Below are 24649 nucleotides of genomic sequence, written 5' to 3'. Positions count from 1 at the left end.
TTAAGTGCCTCAATCAGTGGAGGAAGGGGGAAATATAATGGAATATTTGATCCTAAATCTGTCTGCATTATAGTTTGCCTGTATAAGGAAGTGTTAACATAGCAACTGTTCTGGCCAGTCTAAGCTCTTTGCCAACATGGATCCCCATATCTGTAGTGTCAGCCACAAGAAAATTTGATTTGCCCTGAGGTATTTTCAGCTTTCCACATACAACTGACGGGTGTCATCACTGATTTGTGGTGCCAGAAGCACTGGAGAATTGTTCTCTCCTTATCTCTTAGGCTTTCTGGAAATGGTCAGGAGACCACAAAACAATGTTTCATCACTTCAGCTGAAAAGGTGGACCATTCAAAAGGGAGCCCAAGCTCCCAGGGCACCCTCATTTCTGGGGTCTGAGGGACCCTAACTGTATGTGCTTCGTGGCTGAGGTCCCCTGTGATGTGGTCCATGGTGGCTCCATGTAAAAGCAACAGTGACAAGACAAAGGCTAAGATACCATCCTAACTCTTAGCTATAATAGCTTACCTTGAAAATTTCTGCCATTTTTCGTTGCTGAGGCAATGAGCAGTGGTTCTCAATTGATATGATGATGGGCAGGTCAGAGTTGATGAAGGCACTGCGGTCGATGGCTTCTACCACTTCCTGTGAGAGCCAGAGCAGCTCATTAGAGTCCAGATGTCTGTCCAGGGTGTCAGAAGAAGTACTTACAGCCACAGAAAGCACCTAAATTGTTGTATGCAGAAGATTCTGGCCAAAATGGTTTTTATCTTTTCAAATGTATTTTCAAATTAAGCACGATGATAGGCTGTTTTCTATAAACACATTAAACTGTTCATATTGAGTTTTGTTCGCATACTTTATAAGGAACAGCTATTAGAGTGCCAAATTTAACAAATCAGTATATATACTGACAACATTTTAGGTAAAAGGCCTGTGTTGTTACAACATAAAAAATAATGAGGCTTAAGATATTTTCCTGCTTTCAAGGAGTTTATAATCAATCTACGTGAGGCAATAAGACATATACATATATTTATGTGTGCATGTAAACACAGTTCTCAAATCCTCATTCTCTCAATATAGAGTACAAAAGTTTTAAGAGAGATGAATAGGAGAATGAGCTAAAGAGAAAGTGCATTTTAGCTATCCTCTCTGCATATAAGACAGAAATAATAGTATTCTATCCCAGCCTAGCCACAGTTCAGAGAAAAGTGATTTTACACAGCCAAAACCACTCTGAATGAGGATAGTAACTGCACAATGAACTAATAAACTATTTAGAATTTGAAACAATAATCCAATGAGACTAGTCTTTCTGGGTGACTGACTTTCCCTGGTGAACCAATTCTCATTTCATAATATTAATTATTTAATCATCTTCTAACACATGATGTTGGTCTTTGTCAGCGGGACACCAGGATAAATGACTTCTAATTCCTGTAGCAGGAAAAAAAGCCCCTGCCTTTTGTATATCATCTTATGATGTAAAAATTGCAACAATATTATTACAAGATAACTCATTTAAGGTAATGGTTATTAAACTCTGGTGAATGAGACTCTAATGAGAGTTCTATATCAACTCCCAGAAAAATGAACATGTGCACATCCCACACAATTTTGGGAAGTAGATAGGCTCAGGATGAGAACCCCCAACCTAAGGTATAATTTGGAAGAGTCACTCATGTAAAGGACTGATGAAGACAATGACTCTGTGATCTGATTTAAGGAACATGTGAAGCATTACCTTGAAGGGGATCTTGGTTGTCAGTGTGTGTCCATGGTAGATGATGGGCATCCCATCATCTCCGTCCCAGCAGTCCAACTCCACGCTCCTGCAGCCTTGCAGGAGGACCTGTATGATCAAGGAATGGATTCACCCCAGATGAGCAAATGGACACAGAGCCTCAAATTAAACCCACAAATGCTTCTACATATCAGTGTTCATGATTAGGGCTAAAGCAGAAGGGCATAAGATCTAAAATAAAGTGTGCATTTTGGCCAAATGGCACAATGAATTAGGGGGGAGAACAAATTATGGTGGAAAGAATTTTTTTTACCAGAGCTGAATACTATTGGAAGGTAAAAAAAAAAAAATTTTAAAGATTTTATTTATTTGTCAGAGGGCGGGGGGCGGGGGAAGAGCACAAGCAGGGGGAGAGGCAGGCAGAGCAGACAGAGGGAGAAGCAGACTCCTTTCTAAGCAGGAAGCCAGATGTGGGACTTGATCCCACGACTCTGGGATTATGACCTGAGCCAAAGGCAGGCACTTAACCAACTGCGCCACCCAGGCATCCCTGGAAGGTAAATTTGATAGCAAAACCATATGACTATTTTCCCAGCAACTTTTGTCCCTCAAGGGACATACACAGGGTACATGCTGAAATGAGAGAGTGAGGCTAGTGCTCTACCTGGGCAAATGTGAGTGGAGGTGAAGGGGATGAGGTTGCAGGCCAAAGCAAATAAGGCCACCAATTCCTTAATGAACTGGCTAAACATTTGTATGACTCCAATCAGAATAAAATCTCCTCCATTTAGACCCAAATTCTGCCACTGGCTAATGCCTTTCCTGTGAACATAGAGCATGGCAGGAGAGTAGAAGCAAGCAGTCATCAAGGATTTGTCTTGCTTTCTAGTCGTAGAACAGAGGCAAATAATTCCTAAACTCCCCTCTGCCATACCCACAGCAGTCATCAGGGATCAATCACAACACACGTGTCCCCTGTCTCACAACCTCTTCAGTAAAGTGCTCCATTGCTGAATTAGGTAAGATGATACCTATTTGCTCCCCTGGGTGGGGAGCCGAATGCAGAGCTCCTGGAATATGTGCTCGGGTTGCAGCTCTGTAATATTTCCATGCAGCAACCTCTTCCTCATAGACTCTCTTTGTGAACTATCTTAAAAGATTTCCATGTATTGGAAGGGTAAAGCGAACCAAAAGGCGGATGTATCTGTGAATGCGCCAACTCACTGATTTAAAACTCCATATAACTATTTCCAGGCAACAGCAATCCAATACTGTGGGTGAGTGGCCGCTAGAGTTACTGCAACAAAACTCAGTGGAATCCCTCTTATTTTAATCTTTTTTATGAGGTCCTTGCTAGATTCTTCCCATTGCATGGCATGTAGCACCCAGTCTTCCCAGGTGACCGATGGCCCGTGTGGAACCGATTCTGGGGCCTAAACTCCCGAGGCTAAGAGCTTCTTCCAGCAGCTACAGTATCTAGAGGTATGTTGCTCTGGGTTGAGGATTGTGGTGTCGAATGACAGCAGGAGCTGGAGGCTGCTTCATCTCCGTGGTGAGCCACACTGGGGAGAACGCTCGCTCACTGACTGGCAGCACAGGAGATGGTTTTTCAGCATGAAAAGACTACAGGGCTTTCCAAAGTCTGCATGACATTAGGACCTCCACACAGGGCTAGAAGAAGAAAACCAGGGCTGGAAATTCCAGGTGAGAACAGGGTTTTTCCTCACTCCCGGTTTGTCCCGTGGAGGAAGGTGAGGAGGTAACTAGCAGGGCTGAGGGAAAGCAGAGACTGGTAAGAAATAAGCTACAAGGGATCTTCACACTGGGTAACCACGTCTGTGAGTCTATGTGAGGGGTTCTTGTGCCTCATTCAAAGGCTGTGACAATCTCTACTCGGGGTATAATATTAAGGAGTTAAAAAAACCTCTTGGAGGTCAAATAGGGAAGTGAGGTAGGAATTAAAGCTAGGACATTGGCCCCTGCCCATTTTCCTGGGAGAAACACTCAGACACACTGCACACACACACGCACGTGCACATGCATGCATACACACACACACACACACACACTTCATTTCTTTCCCCTAGAACTAGAACAATGGATTTCAAACTCCTTTTTAACCCTGGAATTCTCTGTGCAAATGGAGGGTCATATGTAAAGCACACAAGAAGAACAGGACATTAGCTACAGTGGGGGCAGGGGTGGGGCCCTCCTACCCTCCTACTCTGATGCTTGCTCCTCTCAATGTCCCCTGCTGAGGTCCCCCATAGAACTTCTATTTTGAAAATCACTACTCTAAGGACATATCTTCATTTCACAATAAAAGTCCTTCAGAATTTAGAGTTTAAAATACAAATTCCATACCAGATAAGCTTTGGGACAGAAGTTTGACCCACGCTTGAGGAATATCTGGACTGATGTGGAGAACAAAGGAACCTCAACTCTGCTGGGTTTGTGTAAACGATAATTCTCATACGTGAACATCCTCCCTACCCCACCCTTCCCAACCACACACTTGTATTCCCTGGGCCTAGCCTCGCTTTTCTTCCTGATTAACTCTTCTTGCAGGAGGTCAGAAAACAGGCAGAATAGATGAGAAAGTTGCAGAAGATATAACAGAGGCAACTGACATGCAGATCATTGAGAGTTGGTGTTAAGGTCAAAAGGATATGCCTTTTCTAGTCCAGAGACCCTTAGGAGTTTCCAAGAACATTTGCACGAATTTAAGTGTGTAGGGACAGTGCCTACAGTCTTTGTAAATTTTCGTTCCATAAGTTGGTTACCGTAGGGATGGACTGATTGTCTAACAAATTGCAAATGAAAATAAACAAAACTTTGAGATTAACTTCATAGAAATTCTGTTGCATTTTCTATTATGCTTTCCCACTATAATATATTGATTTATTTAGCATTTAGTGAAACGATTGATTTTCCCATGGGAAAATCTAATTTTAGTAGGAGTAGGTCAGACAAAGTAGGATTTAAAAGCTATGAGTCCAAACAAATACCTTTTTTTTTTTTGCCTAGTATAAGGGTTAAGTATAGATAGGAGGGAGAAAGAAAACAAAAAGAAGAAAACAACTGTACGTATAGGCCGTTTTCCCACACATCATGTTTCCTCACATTTCACATGTAATAGCTGGTAAAGTCTTCAAAGGAGTCGGGGATCAGGGTTTTGCGACTTTAAGGGTTACATCAGTAAGATTTAATGGAAATCACATGCCATGTGGAGTTCTGTACCTGACTGTAGAGTTCCACTGAGGACTCTCCTTTGAGCTGGTGGCCTGTGAGGTAGGTATTGTGAGAAGATTCAATGTAATAGTAGGAGAGGGGCAGCTGCAAGTCTTTAATGTTTTCCTGTGACTCATCATTTTTGGAGGCAAAATTATCTTTATCCATCAGAAACCTAGAGGAAACACATTTTCTTAGGCCTGCATAGGGAAAAGAGTTACTCTCAAATGATGGGCAAAAGAGACTTTAAAAGTTACCTTGCAAATCCCTCAAATGACAGTAACCCCTGATGACACATACTAACGCTAGGCTCGAACTTCTGCAAGGGACACAAAAAGAGTGTTATTTAGGTAAAGGAAACTAAGGGGAAAAAAACCACCATATCATTTTTTAAAGGTGTTCTGTTTTCATCAGGAAACATCTAAACCAAATATTTGAACTAATTTCGTTATGCAGTGGTAAGAGGCAGTGTTTTAGTCCCAAAGAAAACATTTATTATATGTGCGTTTATTATACGAAGCGTATTTATTTAAGAGAAAAAGGGAGAGCGAGGGAAAAGGATAAGGCTGATTCATATGAAAACAAATGGTTATTGGCATGTTCCAGGTGAACATGGGGATAAGCAGCTACCACAGAGCTGGGGAGAGGCGAAATGAGACGAGTCAGAGGGAGTACTCAGTATGGTGCTCCCACACAATAGTAGTAGAGTGAGCGCAGGACCATGGGATCATAATCTTATATCGTTAGCATTTCCAGTGATCAACTGCTGGGCAGCGAATCCACTGATGCCCAGTCGGCTTACAAGGGAGGTTGAAAACCCAGACTGATCCTAATGTATGTGGTGTGGCCTGAATGAGTGTCCTAGCCCATCTCCTGACACCCTCTGGAGGAAGCCATCATCATATCTTGCCTGGCTACTGGGATAGCTTCCTACCCGGTCTTTCTGCTTCTACTTCATTCCCAGCACAGCTTACTTCCCAATGGGGCCAGAGTGACTTCCTGAATACATAAATCAAATCCTGTTACTACCCTGCTCAAAAATTTCCAATAGCTTTCCATGTCAAATTCCTTACCATGGCCTAAAATACCCAGATGACTTGGCCCCTGCCCACCTGTCTGGAATCATGTCTACCATTGTGCCTCTGGCTCATGGGGCTCCTATCCCACCAGCCTTTTCATTGTCTTGCTCCCGCTTCGGTCTTTGAGCTCGCTACTCCCTGCCTGGAATGCTCTTTCCTCAGACCTTCACCCGGCTTCTTGATTCAGGGCTCAGCCCCATTGTCACAACCTCAGGGTGGCCTGTGCTTACTCCTCTCAGCCTCCCGCATCACTACATCCCCTTACTCTGCTTGAGTTTTTCAGAATCCATCAATACCTGAAATTACATTCTATCTTTATTTATTGTCTGCCTCACCCACTAGGTGAAGGCCAGAGCGCGATCTTATTTACTACTATATCCCAGGTCCTGGAAAGAACCTGGCCCGTAGGAGGAGCTGATAAATATTTGCTAAATGATCAAAGAGGTTGAAAACCCAGGATACTCATTTTATTACGTGTGCTAGAACAACAAGAAGGAATCATGTACTGATCCCTTATAATAGTCACCAAGAGAAGGCTTGCAATCTATGTTATTTGTATGGTAAATAAGAATGCATCTCTCGGTATTTAATGAAACCCTTCCGTTTCTGCCCCAGACTTAAAGGCTCTGGAAAAAAGTATAGAAACAGTATGGTTAGCAGAAAATAATTAGAACAGTCAGAGGCTTTATACATACGTGCATATGAAATGAGTACATACCTGGATGATGCTGAGGATTTCATCGTACGTGCAGTGTTCTCCCTGGCAGTTGACGAGGAAGTCATTGAGCTGGAGGATGCCAACCCCAAAGATGCCCAGAGACGTGCTCTCAACCCCAGTGCCATTTGTCACAATACTTGCAGCCGCAATGGCATCAGATATCTGCCTCTGGTTGTCGGACAGCTGCTGTTTACTCTTAATGAACAACCCCAAGTCCGAGACATTTCTGGTCAACAAATCTGAAATAGAAGCACCCACAGAACATGGGCAAGCTAGCCAGAATCTTTCATAAAGTTCATTTTGGAGATAATGGTGTGTGGAATAAGTCTCTTCACTCATCTGTCTACACAAGCCATCAAATTCAGTGCTTATTCCTGGCTTCACATAGTTGAGGAAACAAAAAATGAATCAATCAATCAATAAAATAAGCTAAGAGGGAACTAGGTCAGTGATCTTGAAAGCCCATGAGCTCAGGGTATTAAAAGAGAACTAACTGTGCATTCAGTTGGGGACTTCAGGCTGAATTTGAACTCTGGTTTGTGCTCGCTTCGGCAGCACATATACTAAAATTGAGAATAACTTTATTTTTACTTTTACAGACAGTGAAGATGAACTCTTAAAATTATAGTTGTTTTGTACTTTACAAGTATAATTAACATTGGTGTGCAGGTTTCGGTGTGAAAATAAGTTTTCAGCTTATTTGGGTAAATATCAAGGAGTATAATTGCTGGATTGGCAAGTAAGAGTATATGAAATTTTTTTTTTAAGATTTTATTTATTTGTTTGACAGAGAGAGACACAGCGAGAGAGGGAACACAAGCAGGGGGAGTGGGAGAGGGAGAAGCAGGCTTCCTGCCGAGCAGGGAGCCCGATGCGGGGCTCGATCCCAGGACCCTGGAATCATGACCTGAGCCGAAGGCAGGCGCTTAACAACTGAGCCACCCAGGCGCCCCAAGAGTATATGAAATTTTGTAAGAAACTGCCCAACTCTTACCTCCACCAGCCATGCTCCAGGTGTCCCACATTGGCACCACTTTTGGTATGGCCATTTTAATGCTTGCCACTTTGGAAGAGAAGCTGGCAGTTTCTTACAGGGCTAAAGATGGGCTTTCTCATACGATCCAGCAACTGCCTTCCCAGGTGTTTACCAAAAGGAGTTGAAAACTTAGGTCCACACAAAACTTGCACACAAATGTTTATAGCATCTTTATTCATAACTGCTAAAAATTGGAAGCAACCAAGATGTTCTTCAAAAGGTGTACGGATAAACAAATGGTGATACATCCACGCGATAGAGTATTATTCAATGATAAAAAGAAATGAGCTATCGAGCAATGAAAAAACAAAGGGGAACCTTGAATACACCTTGCTAAGAGAAAGAAGCCAATCTGAAAAGACTACATACGAACTGTATGATTCCAACGATAAGACATTCTGGAAAAGACAAAACTATGGAGACGGTAAAAAGAGGTTCAGAGGTAAGGTGGGAAGAATGACCAGGCAGAGAACAGGGGATTTTTTAAGACCTCAGAACTATTTTGTATGACACTGTAATGGTAGCTACAGATCATTATACTTTTGTCAAAACCCATAGCATGTACAATACAGTGAACACTAAACTATGGACTTCAGTTAATAATAATATATCAATATCAGCTCAACTGTCACAAATATACTATGCTAATAATGCAAGATATTAATAATAGGAAAAACGGTGTATGCATGTGTGGGGAGGGTACGGTGGACCCTTGAACAACACAGGTTTGAACTGTGTGGATCCACTTGTAGGCAGATCTTTTTGATAAACACAGTATAATACTGTAAACGGATTTTATCTTCCTTATGAGTTTCTTTATAATAATTTCTTTTCTCTAGCTTATTTAATTATAAGAACATAGTATATAACACATATATATATATATATATACACAAAATATGGAGTAATCAACTTATCGTTATGTTATCAGTAAGGATCTTCTGGTCAAGAGCAGGCTATTAGTAGTTAAATTTGGGGGGAGCCAAACGTTAACATGTGGATTTCTGACTGTGTGGGGGATTGGCACCCTTAACCCTTGCCTTGTTCAGGAGTGAACTGTGTATGGGAATTCTCTGTACTTTCCAATCATTTTTCTGTAAACCTAAAACTGCTCTAGAAAAATAATGTCTATTAATTTTTTAACAAGTGCAACTACTTGACTAATCCATAGTTATGCATGTTTTGTGACTAGAGTTGAAAAGTTTAATAGTCTTAGTTGAGGACAGTGTAAGTTTTTGAGTAATAAAAAAGCTACCATATAAAAGAGGACAGTTTGTTTCCGCTTCTTTGCGTTTCTAGTCTCCCGAGAGAACAGAAGAGCAAACTAAAGGGCTTACCATGCATCAGTGGTGGTGATCATAGTGGTGGTGGTGAGCGGGGCACAGGAGGCAGACATTCCAGGTTACACTCGGAGAAGTGTCCTGGATGTTGAGCAGGAGTGCTCTGCTCAAGTCACTAAAGATCTCCTTGTCAAAGGGCGGGCAACTCCCACCCTGGGGCTGAGCACCTGTCGGCCTGCAGGCAGGGAAACATTGGTGGTGCACCCCACACCTACTGGACATTTGGACATGGGCGAGAGAGGGTTTTTGATTGTCAGAAGGACTGGAAGGCTCTGTTGATTAAATATTCCGGAATGCCTAAACAGACTCACACAATGATGAACTTCCTTGTCGAAAATGCCAACAGGGCGCCTGGGTGGCTCAGTTGGTTAAGCGACTGCCTTCGGCTCAGGTCGTGATCCTGGAGTCACGGGATCGAGTCCCACATCGGGCTCCCTGCTCGGCGAGGAGCCTGCTTCTCCCTCTGACCCTACCCCCTCTCATGTGCTCTCTCTCTCTCATTCTCTCTGTCTCAAATAAATAAATAAATCTTAAAAAAAAAAAAAAGAAAGAAAATGCCAACAGTGCCCATCCCTAAGACAAGTGGAAGGAATCCTCAAAGTGTTCCCCCCCTTCTGCAGGTACCAGCGCGCCACGTGGGACAGGCTGAGGGGCTGTGTGATTGGATCTCCAACCTTCGCTTTTAGGGAGCAAGGTCTCCACGGGGAATATTACAGGGCTGCACAAACCTAGATCAGGCTGAAGGTCGCTGGAGTTTTCCTCGATTGTTAGGTTGGTGTAGAGGGGGGCCGGCTCGGAGCCGGCTCGGTTGCAGGGCACGGCGTAGATGTCAAAGAGATCCTTCAGGTCCTTGCGGCTCCTCACGCTGGGCGGGGGGTGGAAAACACTCGCGGTCAGTATTGCCGCAACAGCGTGGGGCTGAGAAAGCCTCAGAAGAAAGCACGCCGTACCTGAATGATTTGAACAGCTCAACGAATTCAACAAAACTCATGGTACTGTCTGAAACCATGAAGCTCTGAAAACCCTTCATTCCTCCTTTGATCCTCCCGTGCCCGCTGCAGCTGCTCCGAGCACTGCAACAAAGACACGGCCTTAACAGGCAACCCGGCGCGGCGCCCCCTGGGGAGCAACGCCGGCGCAAAGGTGGCCCGCAAGTCACTTAAGACGGAGGCTCTCTTCCGGACTCTCGTCATTTCTCTCCGAATTGATCTACATCGTGTCAGAGTGAGTGAGACACACGACGCAGCAAAACCACTTCACGCTTATAGGCTACGGAATAAGGCACAAGGCTAGGCTTAATATCCTTCCGCTAGCCAAAACAGCTCTTTTTTGAAATCACAGGTCAGTGGGAGGACACAACTTGAACTCAGTGTTTCTGAAGAAAAGTCATCTTTTTTTTTTTCAAACGTACCTATGCTTTTTCAAAAGCGCAACCTGTGGGAAAATCTGCACGTTCTTTCCCATATTCTAAATTACAGAAACATGTTTAGGAAGAAAGTCCCGAACGTATCAATGTCTTCTCTTTTCCCTTTCTTAACCAGTTATTAGATGAAAACCAGGAAGGACTTTTAATACTAATGGAAAATGTGAGTCACAAAAATATTAAGAATGGAAAGAAGCCAATTCTGCCTAGAACTTATCTGCACCTGCCAAGGCTGTATATGCAGTATAAAAATATCAGTCCACTCGGTCAAAACTCAGCCTAGCTGTTTCACAACACTATTATTTTCTATACTGGTTCCCTGACAGGATAGTATAACAAATGTTTTTATTGGTTTTTAGTCAAATCAATAAACAGGATCTTTCTTTTTTTTTTTTTTCTCATTTTTGTTTTTTGGGCTTTATTTATTTATTTACTTTTGAAATATTTCAAATATATAAGAAAGTATAGAGGCCATTGTAATGAACAGCCAGTTTATACTGAATCTTGCTAATAGTGTTTATTTGTGGAAAATTATTTTGTGTTGATATCTGGAAGTCACCTCTGTACATGGAAGAGTATTACAAAGGATGGATTTGTAGTTGTTTGTAGGCATGGGCTGTTGATCCCCAAGGTGGTGTTGGAAGCAAAGGGTGGAGGTTCAGGAAGAGGAAAAAGGTCTGACAAAGTTACTTATCATTTGCATTTAAGCAAGTATGTTCCCTGTGTTCCTCCCTTCTTGTTCTGGGTCAGCCACTCTCTGCAGGAACCCTTCTCCCTTAGACTTTGGGGAACTGTCCACTCTCTCCCCTTCTACGGCTCAGCCTTGCTTTCTCCTTGAACAGCATTTGGGCTAATTTTTCTTTCCTTGCCTTGTCTTATCTTCTGGTTTTAGCTTACTTGGTGGGCACTGACCCCTGTCCTCTTGCGGGAGGGCCCGATGATCTTGCATCTGGCATGTTAGTCCTACCTCTTTAAAAAGATTTTCCTCCCTTACTCTGTCCTTCCCATTCCTGTTCCTGAGTAGTTGAAATAAAGGGAAAGCCACTTCATCCAAGTTCTCTCTGGGTATTTTATTTACCCAGGATACTGTAGAGGCTGAAATATAAAGAGTTCTGATTCTTTGTAGCTTTTCATTTTGTTACAAACCTAAACTTGCTGAAAAGTTGCAGGAGTGGTACAAAGAATTCCCATGTACCTTTGACTCAGTTTCACCAAGTGTAGACATCTGAATGTATAGAGCCTAAATTATGTTCATTATTCACATTGTGAAAGAAGACTTCCCTGTAAAAGATGATTTACTGTGGGATTCTTATCAGTAGCAAACTTCCTTGAGAGAGAGAAAGTGTGTGTGTGTGTGTGCGTATGTGCATGTGTGAGTGTGTAATTAACGTTTCCAAAGCCAGTGTCTGCACAGACCCATTTCCTCCTACCACTCCTCTGTTCAATAAAGTAAAGAGTGCCTGTTTTATCTTGGTTCTGTCTGGAACCTCTGCATTTCTTAAACTTTTTGGGGGGTTGAGGGAGAAGGTATGGCATTCTAATTCCTTTGTTTTGCTTTCTTCATATTATTTCATCTGAGAGGGTAGATGTTGTTTCAAATCTGTACTTTGCATGGACCTTATAAAATAATTTACTGTAACACCAGCTTTAGAATTATACCTTAACACACCTAACTTGCTCTAATACATTCATTTCTCCAGACAGGTGTATCTTGTCTTATATATGAGAAGAGTATTAAATATATTTTACCTAACAGCAAAGGGTAAAGTGGCTTATGTTAAAACTTACTTTATTCCTCAGTTAGAACAGTGCTATCCAGTAGAATTTTTTGCAATGATAGAAATGTTCTCTTTCTGCATTGTGCAGTATAGTAGCCACTAGCCACTTGTAGCTAAGAACACTTTTAATGGGCATAGTGTGACTGAGGAACTGAATTTCAAATTTTATTTAATTTTTATAGATTTAAAATCGAATTTAAAGAGCCATCCCCCCCCCCCCCCCCCCTGGCCAGCGGTTACTATATCCGACAAGGCAGCTTCAGAAAATCACAGCTTGGGTTTTGTTAGTGCTACTGAAGGATTGGTCTGTCAAATAATTAGGTTAGGAGCAATTACAGTAATGCGAGAAGACAGGAGTAAAAATCAGGAAAATTAGAAGCATTTAAAAATAGGGGGTTTTTCAGTTTTCAGTATAATTGTTAAGTCAAAATTAGAGACAGTCTTTCCACAGAGCACTGGAAGATAATGCCCTTCTACACAACTTGAATGAAGGGTCCTTCTGTTTTATCATGTTAAGGCCCCACCTGGACGGGCTCTTGTTTGAAGAAGACAGCACAGGGGAGGACACTGGCCTGATGGGAGATGATGTCCCAGCAGACAAGTTAGGAGACCCAGCCGTGGTCAAAGAATGGGCTCTTCTGGAAGGCAGAGTGTTATGAAGGCTCATGATGGCATTCGCCTCTGTAAGAGAGAAACACAGAAACCAGACAATGACGTCAGGTTATCCTTTCCTTCGAAATCAAAGAAACACCAAAGCTGCTTCTGAATGTCTGAGCAAATCCATCTATGCAAGCAATTTCTATACAAGAAGCATCAAAATATTCTGATGAGTGGACTCATGTGGTGGGTTCTCAAACTTGGCTGCAGATGAGAATGATTTGGGGAGCTTAAAAATATAGAGATGTTCAGGTCCCAGCCAGAGAGTGTTGGGACTCAGTTGGGGCTGGGGTGCCACCAAGGCATCCAGATATTTTTCAAAAATAATCTCAGCCGTGGTTGAGAATCACTGGTCTGGTCTAATCCACCACATTGATTTTGTATATCTCATATCCTTTGTCCATGAGGCCAAGTTAATTAATGAGAATTTTCTTCCAAGCACACAGAACTTGCAGAAGTACCTCTTGGGTTCCACTATCTAGTTAAATACAAAGACAAGTATATTTAGGGGCGCCTGGGTGGCTCAGTCGTTAAGCATCTGCCTTCGGCTCAGGTCATGATCCCAGGGTCCTGGGATCGAGCCCTGCATCGGGCTCCCTGCTCGGCGGGAAGCCTGCTTCTCCCTCTCCCACTCCCCCTGCTTGTGTTCCCTCTCTTGCTGTGTCTCTCTCTGTCAAATAAATAAATAAAATCTTTAAAAATAAATAAATAAAGATAAGTATATTTAATAAGACAAATAGTTAAGAATGTCCACAGTACTTAAGTCACAATTGAAAACCAAATGCATATTTTCCCTATAAAATAAAAAAACCCTCAGATGTTGGTAGGGGGTTTTACCGGATTCTTCTTGCTCATTCATGTCTTGAGGGTCGGAACCACTCCGGCTGCGGCTCTCCCTGTGCATTTTGGCCTTCCGCGTGGCCATCTCATCGTCGGCCGCCTCTCCACTCTCACCCTGGGAACACACACATGCCAATATCCCTCGTTCTGGGTTTCTCTCCCTCCCAGCACTGCTGTGGCTCAGGCAGGTCCCTATATTCTGACTGCCCCACCTTCCATACGCCCCCACCCCAAACCGGTACAGATCCCTGTGAAGGCTGACCCAGGAGTCTCACGTTACATTAACCCACTTGTTTTTCCCTGATATAGCAGCCCTCCCTGGGGGAGAGGACTGACAAGAGCAGACACACAGCCCCTGGCATCTCTGCATAGAGACCAAATTATGAAGCAGACAAAGCTCGGCTTAGGCATCAACAGCCTCTCATACACAAAGTGTGGGACTTTTTCTAGATAACCATGGAGAAAACACACTATCGTGTTATACTGATAATCTCCATATAATGAATATAGAATATATAGTGGTAACTAACCAAGTATTTTCTGCCACAGTAAAAACCATAAATTCTACCACTTTAACCATTTTTAAGTGTACAATAGAGTAGTGCTAACTCTATGTGCCTTGTTGTGCAGCAGATCTCTAGAACTCTTTCCTCTTACAAAACTGAAACTCTAGACGCAATGGAAAACGGGTTCCCCTTTGCCCCTCCCCCCAGCCCCTGGCATCCACTATCCTACTTTCTGTTTCCAAGAGCTTGACCACTCTAGGTACCTCATCTAAGTGGAATCATGCCACATTTGTCCTTTTGTGACTGGCTTATTACACTCAGGGTGATGTCCTCCAGGTTCACCCACATTGTCGCATGCCAGGATTTCCTTCTTTTTTAAAGGCTGAACAGTATTCCATTATATGTATACCTCACCTTTCCTTGATCTTTCATTCATGGATGGACATTTAGGTTGCTTCTCTTGATACTGTATTTTAAGTTATGTTCTACATTGAGCATTTTGGCCCTCTAAGATCTTTATAACCGGATCCCTGGTCTTTTTAGCCTTTGCTTGCCCACCACAGAGCATATGCTTCAGCGTGGAGCATGAACCCAGAACCCTGCATGCTTCCCTGCACAAGCCAAGTCTTTCGTGCTTCCCTCCTGCCACCTCTGCCAGAAATGCTCCCCCCCGCCCCCACAACGTTGTCTGTCTGATTCTTCAAGACCCATCTGTCGGCTTCCCTGCGAAGCCTGTCCTGCCTGCATCCTAGTCCTGGATCTTCCTTATGTCTGCTCCCATAGCACTCTGTAGATGGCTTCACCATGACTCCTACCGAGTCCTCACTGTTTGAGGCCCCTGACTTTTTCAGGTATTGACACAATTCCTAACACTGGGCCTGGCACCAGGAGGTGCTTGGCAAGTGCTTGCATTTCATTTGTTCCATCTTGTCCCCACCCCAAATGTGCTAAGGTGATGTAGACCATACAACGGTCCTGGATGATGGGGTCTGCGGTGTCATAAATAACACTCTACCCTTATAAGGGTTTTCTTCTTTTTCTTGGTGGTGCTTATGCCCAAGGTGTTGTTTCTCTGCACACTGGGCTTCTCAGCACTCTTTGTGGATATCCCAAGGCTGGGGTTGCGTGTACTCCATCGCCGGCCACCAAAGAGTTCCACAGCGTGAGCCAAAGTTGGGCCTTCATACCGTCCGTCCTCCTGTAAGAGAATCACATTCTGAATGCATGAGGGAACAGCAAGCAATGGGGAAGTCAATAGATGAATGGCTTCTAGTAAATTCCCAGAGGTGGAGGAGCACAGGCAGTTACAGAAGACTAGAGATCTGGCCACCCAAGTGGCCCTGTGTCCTAACTGTCAGACTCTGTTGGAAGTCTCATCACATCCTGTTGTCCTGGTCACATCCCTGCTGAGTTCCAAGGATGTGCTTTATGGGCCACGGGCAAGTGGGATGAAAATAAACTTCCCTTCCCAGTTTCAGAGGTTACATTCCAGAATTACCACTGTAGGAATATTCAGGAAGGTTTTTGTTTCTTTATTGTTGTTGTTTGTTTTTTACCTAGTTTGCTGCTTGGGACAGTCTGACTTGAAATACAGAGTATGTGGCATACGTGGAATTTACTTCAGAGGGCTCTGGGGAGATAACCACAGAGAAAACATATTATTAAATAGTTGGTCCACACCTGAAACTAATGCAACATTATGTGTCAACAACTATACTCAGGAAAATAAAGAAAGAAAAGAGCTGGGCTGCTGTCCTCTTGAGTGACTGATAGCCAAGGACAGAGAGCCCAGGGCACTGAGAACACCCTGCATATTGTGATGCTGTGAGCAGCGAGAAGATCCTCGTCTTGAAGCAGTCATGCTTCAAGACAGATGCTTCTCACCAGGTAACTCTGAGCTACGTGCGCTGGGGAGCAGCAGAGATTTACTCATCAAGCAGCCGCCAACAATTCTCCCTCTAAGTCAGGGAGGCCAGTTAATAAAACCACAAAAGGTCACGTATGAATTAAAGCCAATATGGATGAAATTTCACAGGTTGTATAAAATGGACCTTTTAAAATTAATTTCCATAATTTGCTGTCTTTACTTTCTGCAAGCTTTTAAGGCCAGCTCTCCTTTGCAACTCCAAAGAGGAGCTTGTAAATAGGTTTTGCTTTGTTGTAGATGCTCTGTAAATAATAAAGGGTCTTTGTGTGTGTGTGTGTTTGCTCCTTCACCCTAACATTCAATTGCTATCTCATTTTATGACTTGAGTTGTGACCTCCCACTTCCTGCAACCTGTTATGGATCCCAGGATGCTGAGTGACTTGGATGCTTGATGTGGGAAATCTTTTGGTGATCTCTGATGGACATCTGGGATTTATGCCTTCCATTAATCATTTCTCTTTTCTCTAACCATACCTCAATTTTACTGTATCTCTTTCCACTGAACACAGTCTTTTTTTTTTTTTAAGATTTTATTTATTTATTTGAGAGAAAGAGAGAGATAGGAAATGCACACGAGCTGGGCAGCGAGGGGCAGAGGGAGAGGGAGAAGCAGGCTCCCTAATGAGCAGGCAGCCCAATGGTGGGCTGGATCCCAGGACCCTGAGATTATGACCTGAGAGAAAGGCAGACACTTAACTGGCTGAGCCACCCAGGAGCCCCTGGATACAGTCTTGAATTTATCAATCAAGATGAAACATCCTCCCTTGACCAATGGTTGGCATAAGGTCCAAATAAGTCAATCAGAATCTCCCTCCCCGAAAAATGAATCTTGAATACAGTGCTACCGAGAATGAAATGGTTGGAGATCATTCTTTCCTGATGCAGGCCTATTCCCTGTGAACAAGTCACTACAATTGACTTCAAAGTGGAATCAACATTTCATGCCACAATTTCATAAATAAATTTTAACTACCTTATTGAATATCATATGCTGAAAGAAATTTTGTAAAAATTTATCTATGGGTTTTAACTAACACTTTAAAAATTTAATAGATCCCATCATTAAAATTTAAAACTTCTGCTCTGGAAAAAACATTATCAAGAGAATTAGAAGATAAGCCACAGACTGGGAGAAAATGTTTGCCAAAGAAACATCTGATAAAGAACCGTTATTCAAAATATACAATGAAAACTTAAAACTCAACAATAAGAAAACCAACAACCCAATTAAAAAAAAGTCCAAAGACCTCAACAGACACTTCACCAAAGAAGAGATACAGATGGGAATTAAACATATGAAAAGATGTTCCACATCATATAGCATCAGGGAACTGCAAATTAAAATAAGATACCACTACAACACCTATCAGAATGGCAAAAATCCAGAACACTGACACCACCACATGCTGGTGGGGATGTGGGGTGATAGGAATAAGGATTCATCCTAGTAGGAAAGCAAAATGGCACAGCCACTTTGGAAGGCAGTGAGGCAGTTTCTTACAAAAGTAAGCATTCTTTTACCATACAATCCAGCAGTCATGCTCCTTGGTAGTTATCCAAAAGAGCTGAAAACTTAAGTCCACACAGAAACTTGAACATGAATATTTACAGCAGCTCTATTCATAATACCAAAACTTTAAAGAAACCAAGATGTCCTTCAGTAGGTAAATGGATAAATAAACTCTGGTACATCCACACAATGGAGTATTACTCAGCCATAAAAAGAAATGAGCTATCAAGTCATGAGAAGACATGGAGGAATCTTAAATGCATAAAAGTGAAAGAAGCCAATCTGAAAAGGCTACATATTGTATGATTCCAATGAAATGACATCCTGAAAAAGGCAGAACTATGGAGACAATAAAAAGATCAGTGTTTGCAGGGGCTGGGGGGGCAGGTAGGGTGAGGTAGGGTGGGAGGAAGAGATTAATAGGCAGGGCACAGAGAAGTTTTAGGGTAGTTAAAATAGCCCATGTGATATTATAATGATCGATATATGTCATATATTTGTACAAACCTATACAATATACAGCACCAAGAATGGATCCTAAGGTAAACGATGGATTTTGGGTGATTGTGATATACCAATTTAGATTCATCCTTTGTAAAATACGTACCATTCTGCTGAGTGATGTTGACAGTGGGGGTCACTATTTATGCATGGGGGGCAGAAGGTTTATGGGAAATCTCTGTACATTCCTCTCAATTTTATTGTGAACCTATAACTGCTCTAAAAAAAGAAAATCTTTAATATAAAAATTTACTAGACCCATACCACGTATATATAAAAGAATTAGCCTCTACTGCTTTGGTATTTCTAAATTCAGAACATCCTAACATGGGTTAAGCTTTACCCTTAATAGAAATATTTCAGGCCTGGAAAAGGCATATGCTTTTGTTTAATCTTTAAAGGAGACTTTCTGGGAGCTGAAATGTAGTTTGACTCTTCTATTTTGTACAAAACAATAAACTTGGTTGGGATGGGTGAAAGATGTACCTTCTCTCTTTTTAATTTGGGAGAAGGTCTATTGTGAGTGAAACTACATTCTCAGTTTTAGAAAATAGTTACTTTCATTTTTTTAAAAAGATTTTATTTATTTATTTATTTATTTGTCAGAGAGAGAGAGAGAGAGAGAGCAGGGGGAGTGGCAGGCAAAGGGAGAAGCAGACTCCCCGCTGAGCAGGGAGCCTGATGCAGGGCTCGATCCCAGGCCTGGGATCATGACCTGAGCTGAAGGCCACCCAGGCGTCCCAAACAGTTACTTGCAAACACAAGTATTTTAGTACTAGTAAATGTAAATTGATCTAATGGATACAGTAACAGGAGATAAAGCAAAAGATAAGAAATAGTGACATTTATAATGAAGCCTAGGAATACAGAAAAATAAAAGAAGTTCATGTGGACATTAGGATCAGGAAACTGATTCCTTAAAAAGTATTCATGCACTTTTATCTCTTGGCATTATCTTTGCATATGATATTTTGGAGACCGTTTAACTAATCTAATCCTTTGAATAAACCCTTTTTCCCCCCTTTTTTAAGGCTGGCCTTAAAACTTTTTTCTCTGTTTCCTGAAAACAGATTTTCAGAATCTGTTTCTGTTGCTTACAACCAAAGTTCACCTGAGAACCCTGTTTTGAACCTTTTCAGATTCCCAGAGATCTTTCCAAATACCCAAGATTATGGGTTCTCAGCTCTGCCTATGCAACCTCAAGCCAAAGCTCATGATACCAGTCTTTGTTCCACACCCCACATCAAATCTCTGGGGCTTACTTTCTTTTATTCTCCTGTATTCCTAGGCTTCATTATAAATGTTACTGTTTCTTCTTGTCTTTTGCTTTATGTCCTGTTACTATTTCCATTAGATCAAATACATTTACTATTACTAAAATACTTGCATTTGAAAGCAACTTCATGGGGTACCTGGGTGGCTCAGTCGATTAAGCATCTGCCTTCATCTCAGGTCATGATCCCTGGGATTGAGCCCCAGGTCGGGCTCCCTGCTCACTGCGGAGTCTGCTTCTCCCTCTCCCTCTGCACCCCCACCTCATGCTCTCTCTCAAATAAATAAAATCTTTAAAAAAAGAAAAGAGCAACTCCATACATATTCATCACATAAGAGGACTCCAATGTCAGAAAGATTATTTTCTTTCTTCTTTAAAGATTTATTTATTTATTTTGGGGGGTGCAAAGGGAGAGGGAGAGAGAGTCTTAAGCAGAGCTGAGAACTCAGCTGAGGTTCCTCGCTGAGCATGGAGCTCAAGGTGGGGCTCAATCTCATGACCCTAAGATCATGACCTGAGCCAAAACCAAGAGTTGATACTCAACTGACTGAGCCACCCAGGCACCCCAGAAAGATTATTTTCTATATAAGCCCTTCCCAAACTGGGGAAAAAGAAATATTCTTACAGGGCTGTTAACATGAGTTTGGAAGAACGCAAGACTGTTCATAAATTTCTTGAACATATAGATACATTTAAATTAATTTCTTTTGTACCTTAGGACTTCTCAGGAGCCTTAAGTGTGTTAAGCAGTACCATAAATCATCAAGAGGGGCATTTAACAGGATGCCTATTTGACCTTTTGTTCTCCAAGTACCATATTGGCAGCATCTTTCTGATGTTCACTGAGACAATTTAGGAGCTGGTCTACATAATGGGAAGATAACCATTTGCTAACATTTTTCACTTTTTTTTTTTTTTTTTTTTTTTAAATCTTGAGAGTCTGTTTCCTTGTCTTCCTGGGTGGCTCATGCAGAACAATGTTTTGAGGAAGACGGTCACCTGTGTGTTTTCAGAAGTGGCTGAGGTATATGGAGCTGTTTTTTCTTTACCCTGTAATGGCTTGTTTCCAAGCAGCAGTGGAGGGATGGGCGTAGGGGGGGGGTGTAGCTGTGTTTGCAACTAGGAAGGACTGAGTCGGCTCCAGGTCATTTCCGCTGTCTCTGCTCCAGCGGAGCCTTTACCTCTTCTGCTGTTCCTGGTCTCAGCTGGTGCCTCCTTCAGCAAAAACTGTATGTTGCCAGGGTAAATGAGAAACCAAGTATGCCTTAGCTGTTAATTCAGTTACTTTATGCTATAAGATGGGGAAGGAAACAAATGGAGCCAATAAACCATGTCGGGCTTGTGACCGTGATTGTAACTGAGCTCAGAGACTTTGGTCTATGTCCAGGTTGAATGGATCTGTATGATTCTGGAAGGCTGAGGAATGATTATAATTAAAGATCAATATTTACAATAGCTCCTGAAGACCTTTTTTCCAAGCAGCTGACCACACTGGAATCTCCCTGCGGAGTGGACAGGAAGCTCATATTTTGGTTTCCGTTTTAGGATGAGTTAACTGAAACAGGCTTTGTGTTGTGCAGTCCTAGCATCATCGTGTAGATAGGCCTACGTGCTTATTAATCAATTTAATAAGTTAGTTATTCAGGATATGATCTCTATTCATAAGTATCGCATGGGTGTAGGGAAAGGGGAAAGAGGAGCATTATATATATATGCCTCTACTAACAGCCCGGGGAGGGGGGGAAGTCTTTGCTTGTGTGAAACATGTTAGAACTGTGAAAAGTACATGAAATCAGTCATCTGAGGAATTTAAGTTATAGTTCTATTTGTGGTGACACTAGTAAAAAAGATAATTTTTTTTGCCCAAAAGATGGAAAAGCATAACAAAGAAAAACTGAATACTTGGATACAACTCATTGGGCAGCACCATCAACAGTGTCCCCTCGTAGCGGGGTTTTTGACTCACTTTCCCAGCCATCTGCCTTTCGTCCTCCGCAAGCATACCACTCTGGTGATGCCTGTGTCTCTTTCCACACCTCACTCAGCCCAGTCCTGCAGCCACCCCTTAGCTGGAGTGTTGAAGTACCCGAGAATTTTAGGGTTAGTGAGAAACACACTCAGGTTAAGCAACTGACTGTGAGACACGGCCTCGTAAGGACTGCTGCCGATATAATAACCTGGCGAGGCAGAACTCCATGCATGACTTACCCCACATTTGGGAAAGTTTCTTTTAAACTTAGAAGCTCTACAGTGAGGCAGCACACACAGTAAATTAATGCTCTGAGAGTCATATAGCATATGAGGGGATGAAGCAGGATTTCAGTTTCCAAAGTGAAGGTTTCCAATGTATCAGCTAGTCCCTAATTAATAATAAAAATATTCACACTCTAACGCTTTTGATGGAAACTGAGTAAGTGAGGCTTATATTAACTGGTTTCTTTCCAACATGAGAAGTACAATGACCGGTCACTATGTTCATACAAAATAATAATAGGACCTACTATGAGCCAGACACTATTCTCTACACACAGCAGCTGACATTATGGCTTTACACATATTAACTCAGACCCCAGGGCCACCCTATGAATGGGTATTGTTATCACTCTCATTTTCTAGATCAGAAACTGAGGCACAGAGAGAAGTCAAAGGTGCCCAGTACCATTCTGGAAGTACGTGCCAGAGTGCGAGGGCGAGCCCTGGTGGTCCCAGTGTGGTTTTGCGAGATTGAGAATCAGGGGAGTGAGGAGGGGGGAGGGCTGCGCCCCTACCTGATAGAGGCTGACGTACTGTTTCCGCAGCCACTGCTGTCTCTGGTCGGGGAACTTCCTCATCTTCCTCACGGCCCTCGTGAGTTCTAGCAATCCACTGAAGAGCATCTTAGCTGTGTGCTTGGGTGCCACAAAGTGCAATAATCTATTGTCCGTGGTCTGGAGCCCATAGAGCAGAGTCACGCCAGTCTCTGAGAGAAACATGCTACCCAGTTTGTTCTGAACACACACAGTGTGTATATCAATGCTAGGGTGTCCCATGTACACAGCCTTTGCTGAAAACAGATCCAAGACCCCCTCTGCCAGGCCACTTAATCCAGCATTGCCCAGTAACGGGAATTTGCCGGGCTCAGACGTGCTACTAAGCACACCAAGTTTTGCTTTAGCACTGGCTGGGGAAGCAGTGGTAGGCTTTATCCAGGTCAAGGTGCTGTTGTCAGGCTGAAGCTGGAGGAAGCAGCGGGCTGACAGGTGCGTGTCCTGGTCATAGTGGATGACAGTGGCCCCCTGCAGCAGGAACTGGTGCACATCAGCTCGGATGGACAGCACGTACCATGGGATCAGCTCTGTCCCGTGGTCAAAGGCCTTCTGTGGCTCTTCTGATCCATGAGAGTCCCATTCCTTCGACTGCTCAAAGATGTCGTTTTCGGAGTCCAACAAATCTCCAATTATAAACCTAATGGAAAGAGATGTAAATTTGGTCTGTCTTGTAATCAGAAGTGAGAACAACACAAAACTTTTCACTGACACTGGACGTCATTTTTCACTTCACTGTGAATTCAAATTAGCATAGGAAATATAAAATGCTAAAGGTCAGAGTAGATTTTGTATAGCTGCATTCTAAAACCTTATATTTAGCAATAGGTCTGACCATAGGCCTAAGGAAAGGAACTGCTCGATAAACTGTTGTATTTTTTTTTGAGATTTTATTTATTTAATTTTAGAGAGGGAGAGAGAGTGGGGGGTGAGCAGAGGGAGAGGGAGAGAATCTGAAGCAGACTCTGCACTGAGCACAAAGCCTGATGCAGGGCTCAATCTCACAACCCTCAGATCATGAGCCAAAACCAAGAGTTGGGTGCTTAACTGCTGAGCCATCCAGGAGTCCAAAGTTACTGTGGTTTTTTTTTTTTTTTAAAGATTTTATTTATTTATTTGAGACAGAGAGAATGAGAGACAGAGAGCATGAGAGGGAGGAGGGTCAGAGGGAGAAGCAGACTCCCTGCTGAGCAGGGAGCCCGATGTGGGACTCGATCCCGGGACTCCAGGATCATGACTTGAGCTGAAGGCAGTCGCCTAACCAACTGAGCCACCCAGGCGCCCCGAGAGCCGGGCAGTTCTTAATCAAGTGCAGCCATGCCTCTTCTCTCTGCCCTCCTGCTCCCTTCTGGCCCTGCTCTCCTCTCTCTCGCTCAGGGATATGTGCTCTCCCCTCAGACCCTCCTCTGTCTTTTTTTTTTTTTTTTAAAGATTTTATTTATTTATTTGAGAGAGAGAATGAGAGACAGCAGGAGAAGGAAGAGGGTCAGAGGGAGAAGCAGACTCCCCGCCGAGCGGGGAGCCCGATGCGGGACTCGATCCTGGGACTCCAGGATCATGACCTGAGCCGAAGGCAGTCGCCTAACCGACTGAGCCACCCAGGCGCCGAGTTATTGTGTTTTAATATCAACAATAATCTTCATGATGTATTAGTTTTCCCTCTTGTGTCAGGAACTGTTACTTTACATACATTTGCACTTAATTTTACCTACTCATGAAGTAAGGTTTTTTTTCCTTTTTTTTTAACCTCTGAAGAAACTGAGCTTCAGAAGGGATAACTCACTCACTCCAGGTCATGCAGCTCAGCAGGGTCTGCTCTGACTCATCACCCTGGGACCTGTGTCACTAGGTTTGACTGCCTTCTACTTGATCAGAACCAAAAGTTGTGACCTGAACACAATGGTACTAAAAAGGCAGAACAAGACTGAATAAGCTGGCCTGAGAAGTGCCTCTGTTAAAAAATAAAATGCCATTAGTTCAAAGACACTCATTGGAAAATACAGTCATGGTGGCCAGATGAACAAGAACAGCTCTCCCTGACTCAACCATAGATTTTCGTCGTGCACACATGTGCACATACAAGACTTGTCTGCTTGGAACATTTAGCAAGTTGTCTTCCCTGAGTTGGGAATGTGGACTGTTAGGTCCAGAAGGATCTGGGGGGAAGGCATGGGAGACCTTATTGCCTCCTTCCTATATGGCCACCTTGGTAGGAATGTGCCAAAGGAGACTCATTTTTTTCAAGGCATGCAGAATTGTTATTAAGATCAAGGTTTCTGCTG

The 24649-nt window shown here is 42.9% G+C and overlaps 1 protein-coding gene across 1 annotated transcript in view; it reads right to left on the bottom strand.

Moving 5' to 3' along the window:
* Window positions 1–24649, bottom strand: part of PLCE1 (phospholipase C epsilon 1) — a 315612-nt gene that overhangs the window by 48319 nt on the left and 242644 nt on the right. The window contains exons 8-18 of the mRNA XM_035025358.1: window positions 22332–23007; window positions 15368–15550; window positions 13844–13961; window positions 12874–13030; window positions 10099–10221; window positions 9877–10013; window positions 6773–7011; window positions 5233–5294; window positions 4985–5150; window positions 1745–1852; window positions 526–642 (exon numbers count right to left, since the gene is read on the bottom strand). Of these exons, the coding sequence (XP_034881249.1) occupies window positions 526–642; window positions 1745–1852; window positions 4985–5150; window positions 5233–5294; window positions 6773–7011; window positions 9877–10013; window positions 10099–10221; window positions 12874–13030; window positions 13844–13961; window positions 15368–15550; window positions 22332–23007 (2086 nt within the window). The remainder of the gene's footprint in view (window positions 1–525; window positions 643–1744; window positions 1853–4984; window positions 5151–5232; window positions 5295–6772; window positions 7012–9876; window positions 10014–10098; window positions 10222–12873; window positions 13031–13843; window positions 13962–15367; window positions 15551–22331; window positions 23008–24649) is intronic.

Source organism: Mirounga leonina, unplaced genomic scaffold, assembly GCF_011800145.1.
Source record: "Mirounga leonina isolate KUSES-001 unplaced genomic scaffold, KU_Mleo_1.0 Mir_114, whole genome shotgun sequence".
Classification (NCBI taxonomy): domain Eukaryota; kingdom Metazoa; phylum Chordata; class Mammalia; order Carnivora; family Phocidae; genus Mirounga; species Mirounga leonina.
This window is presented reverse-complemented; position numbering and strand designations above follow the sequence as displayed.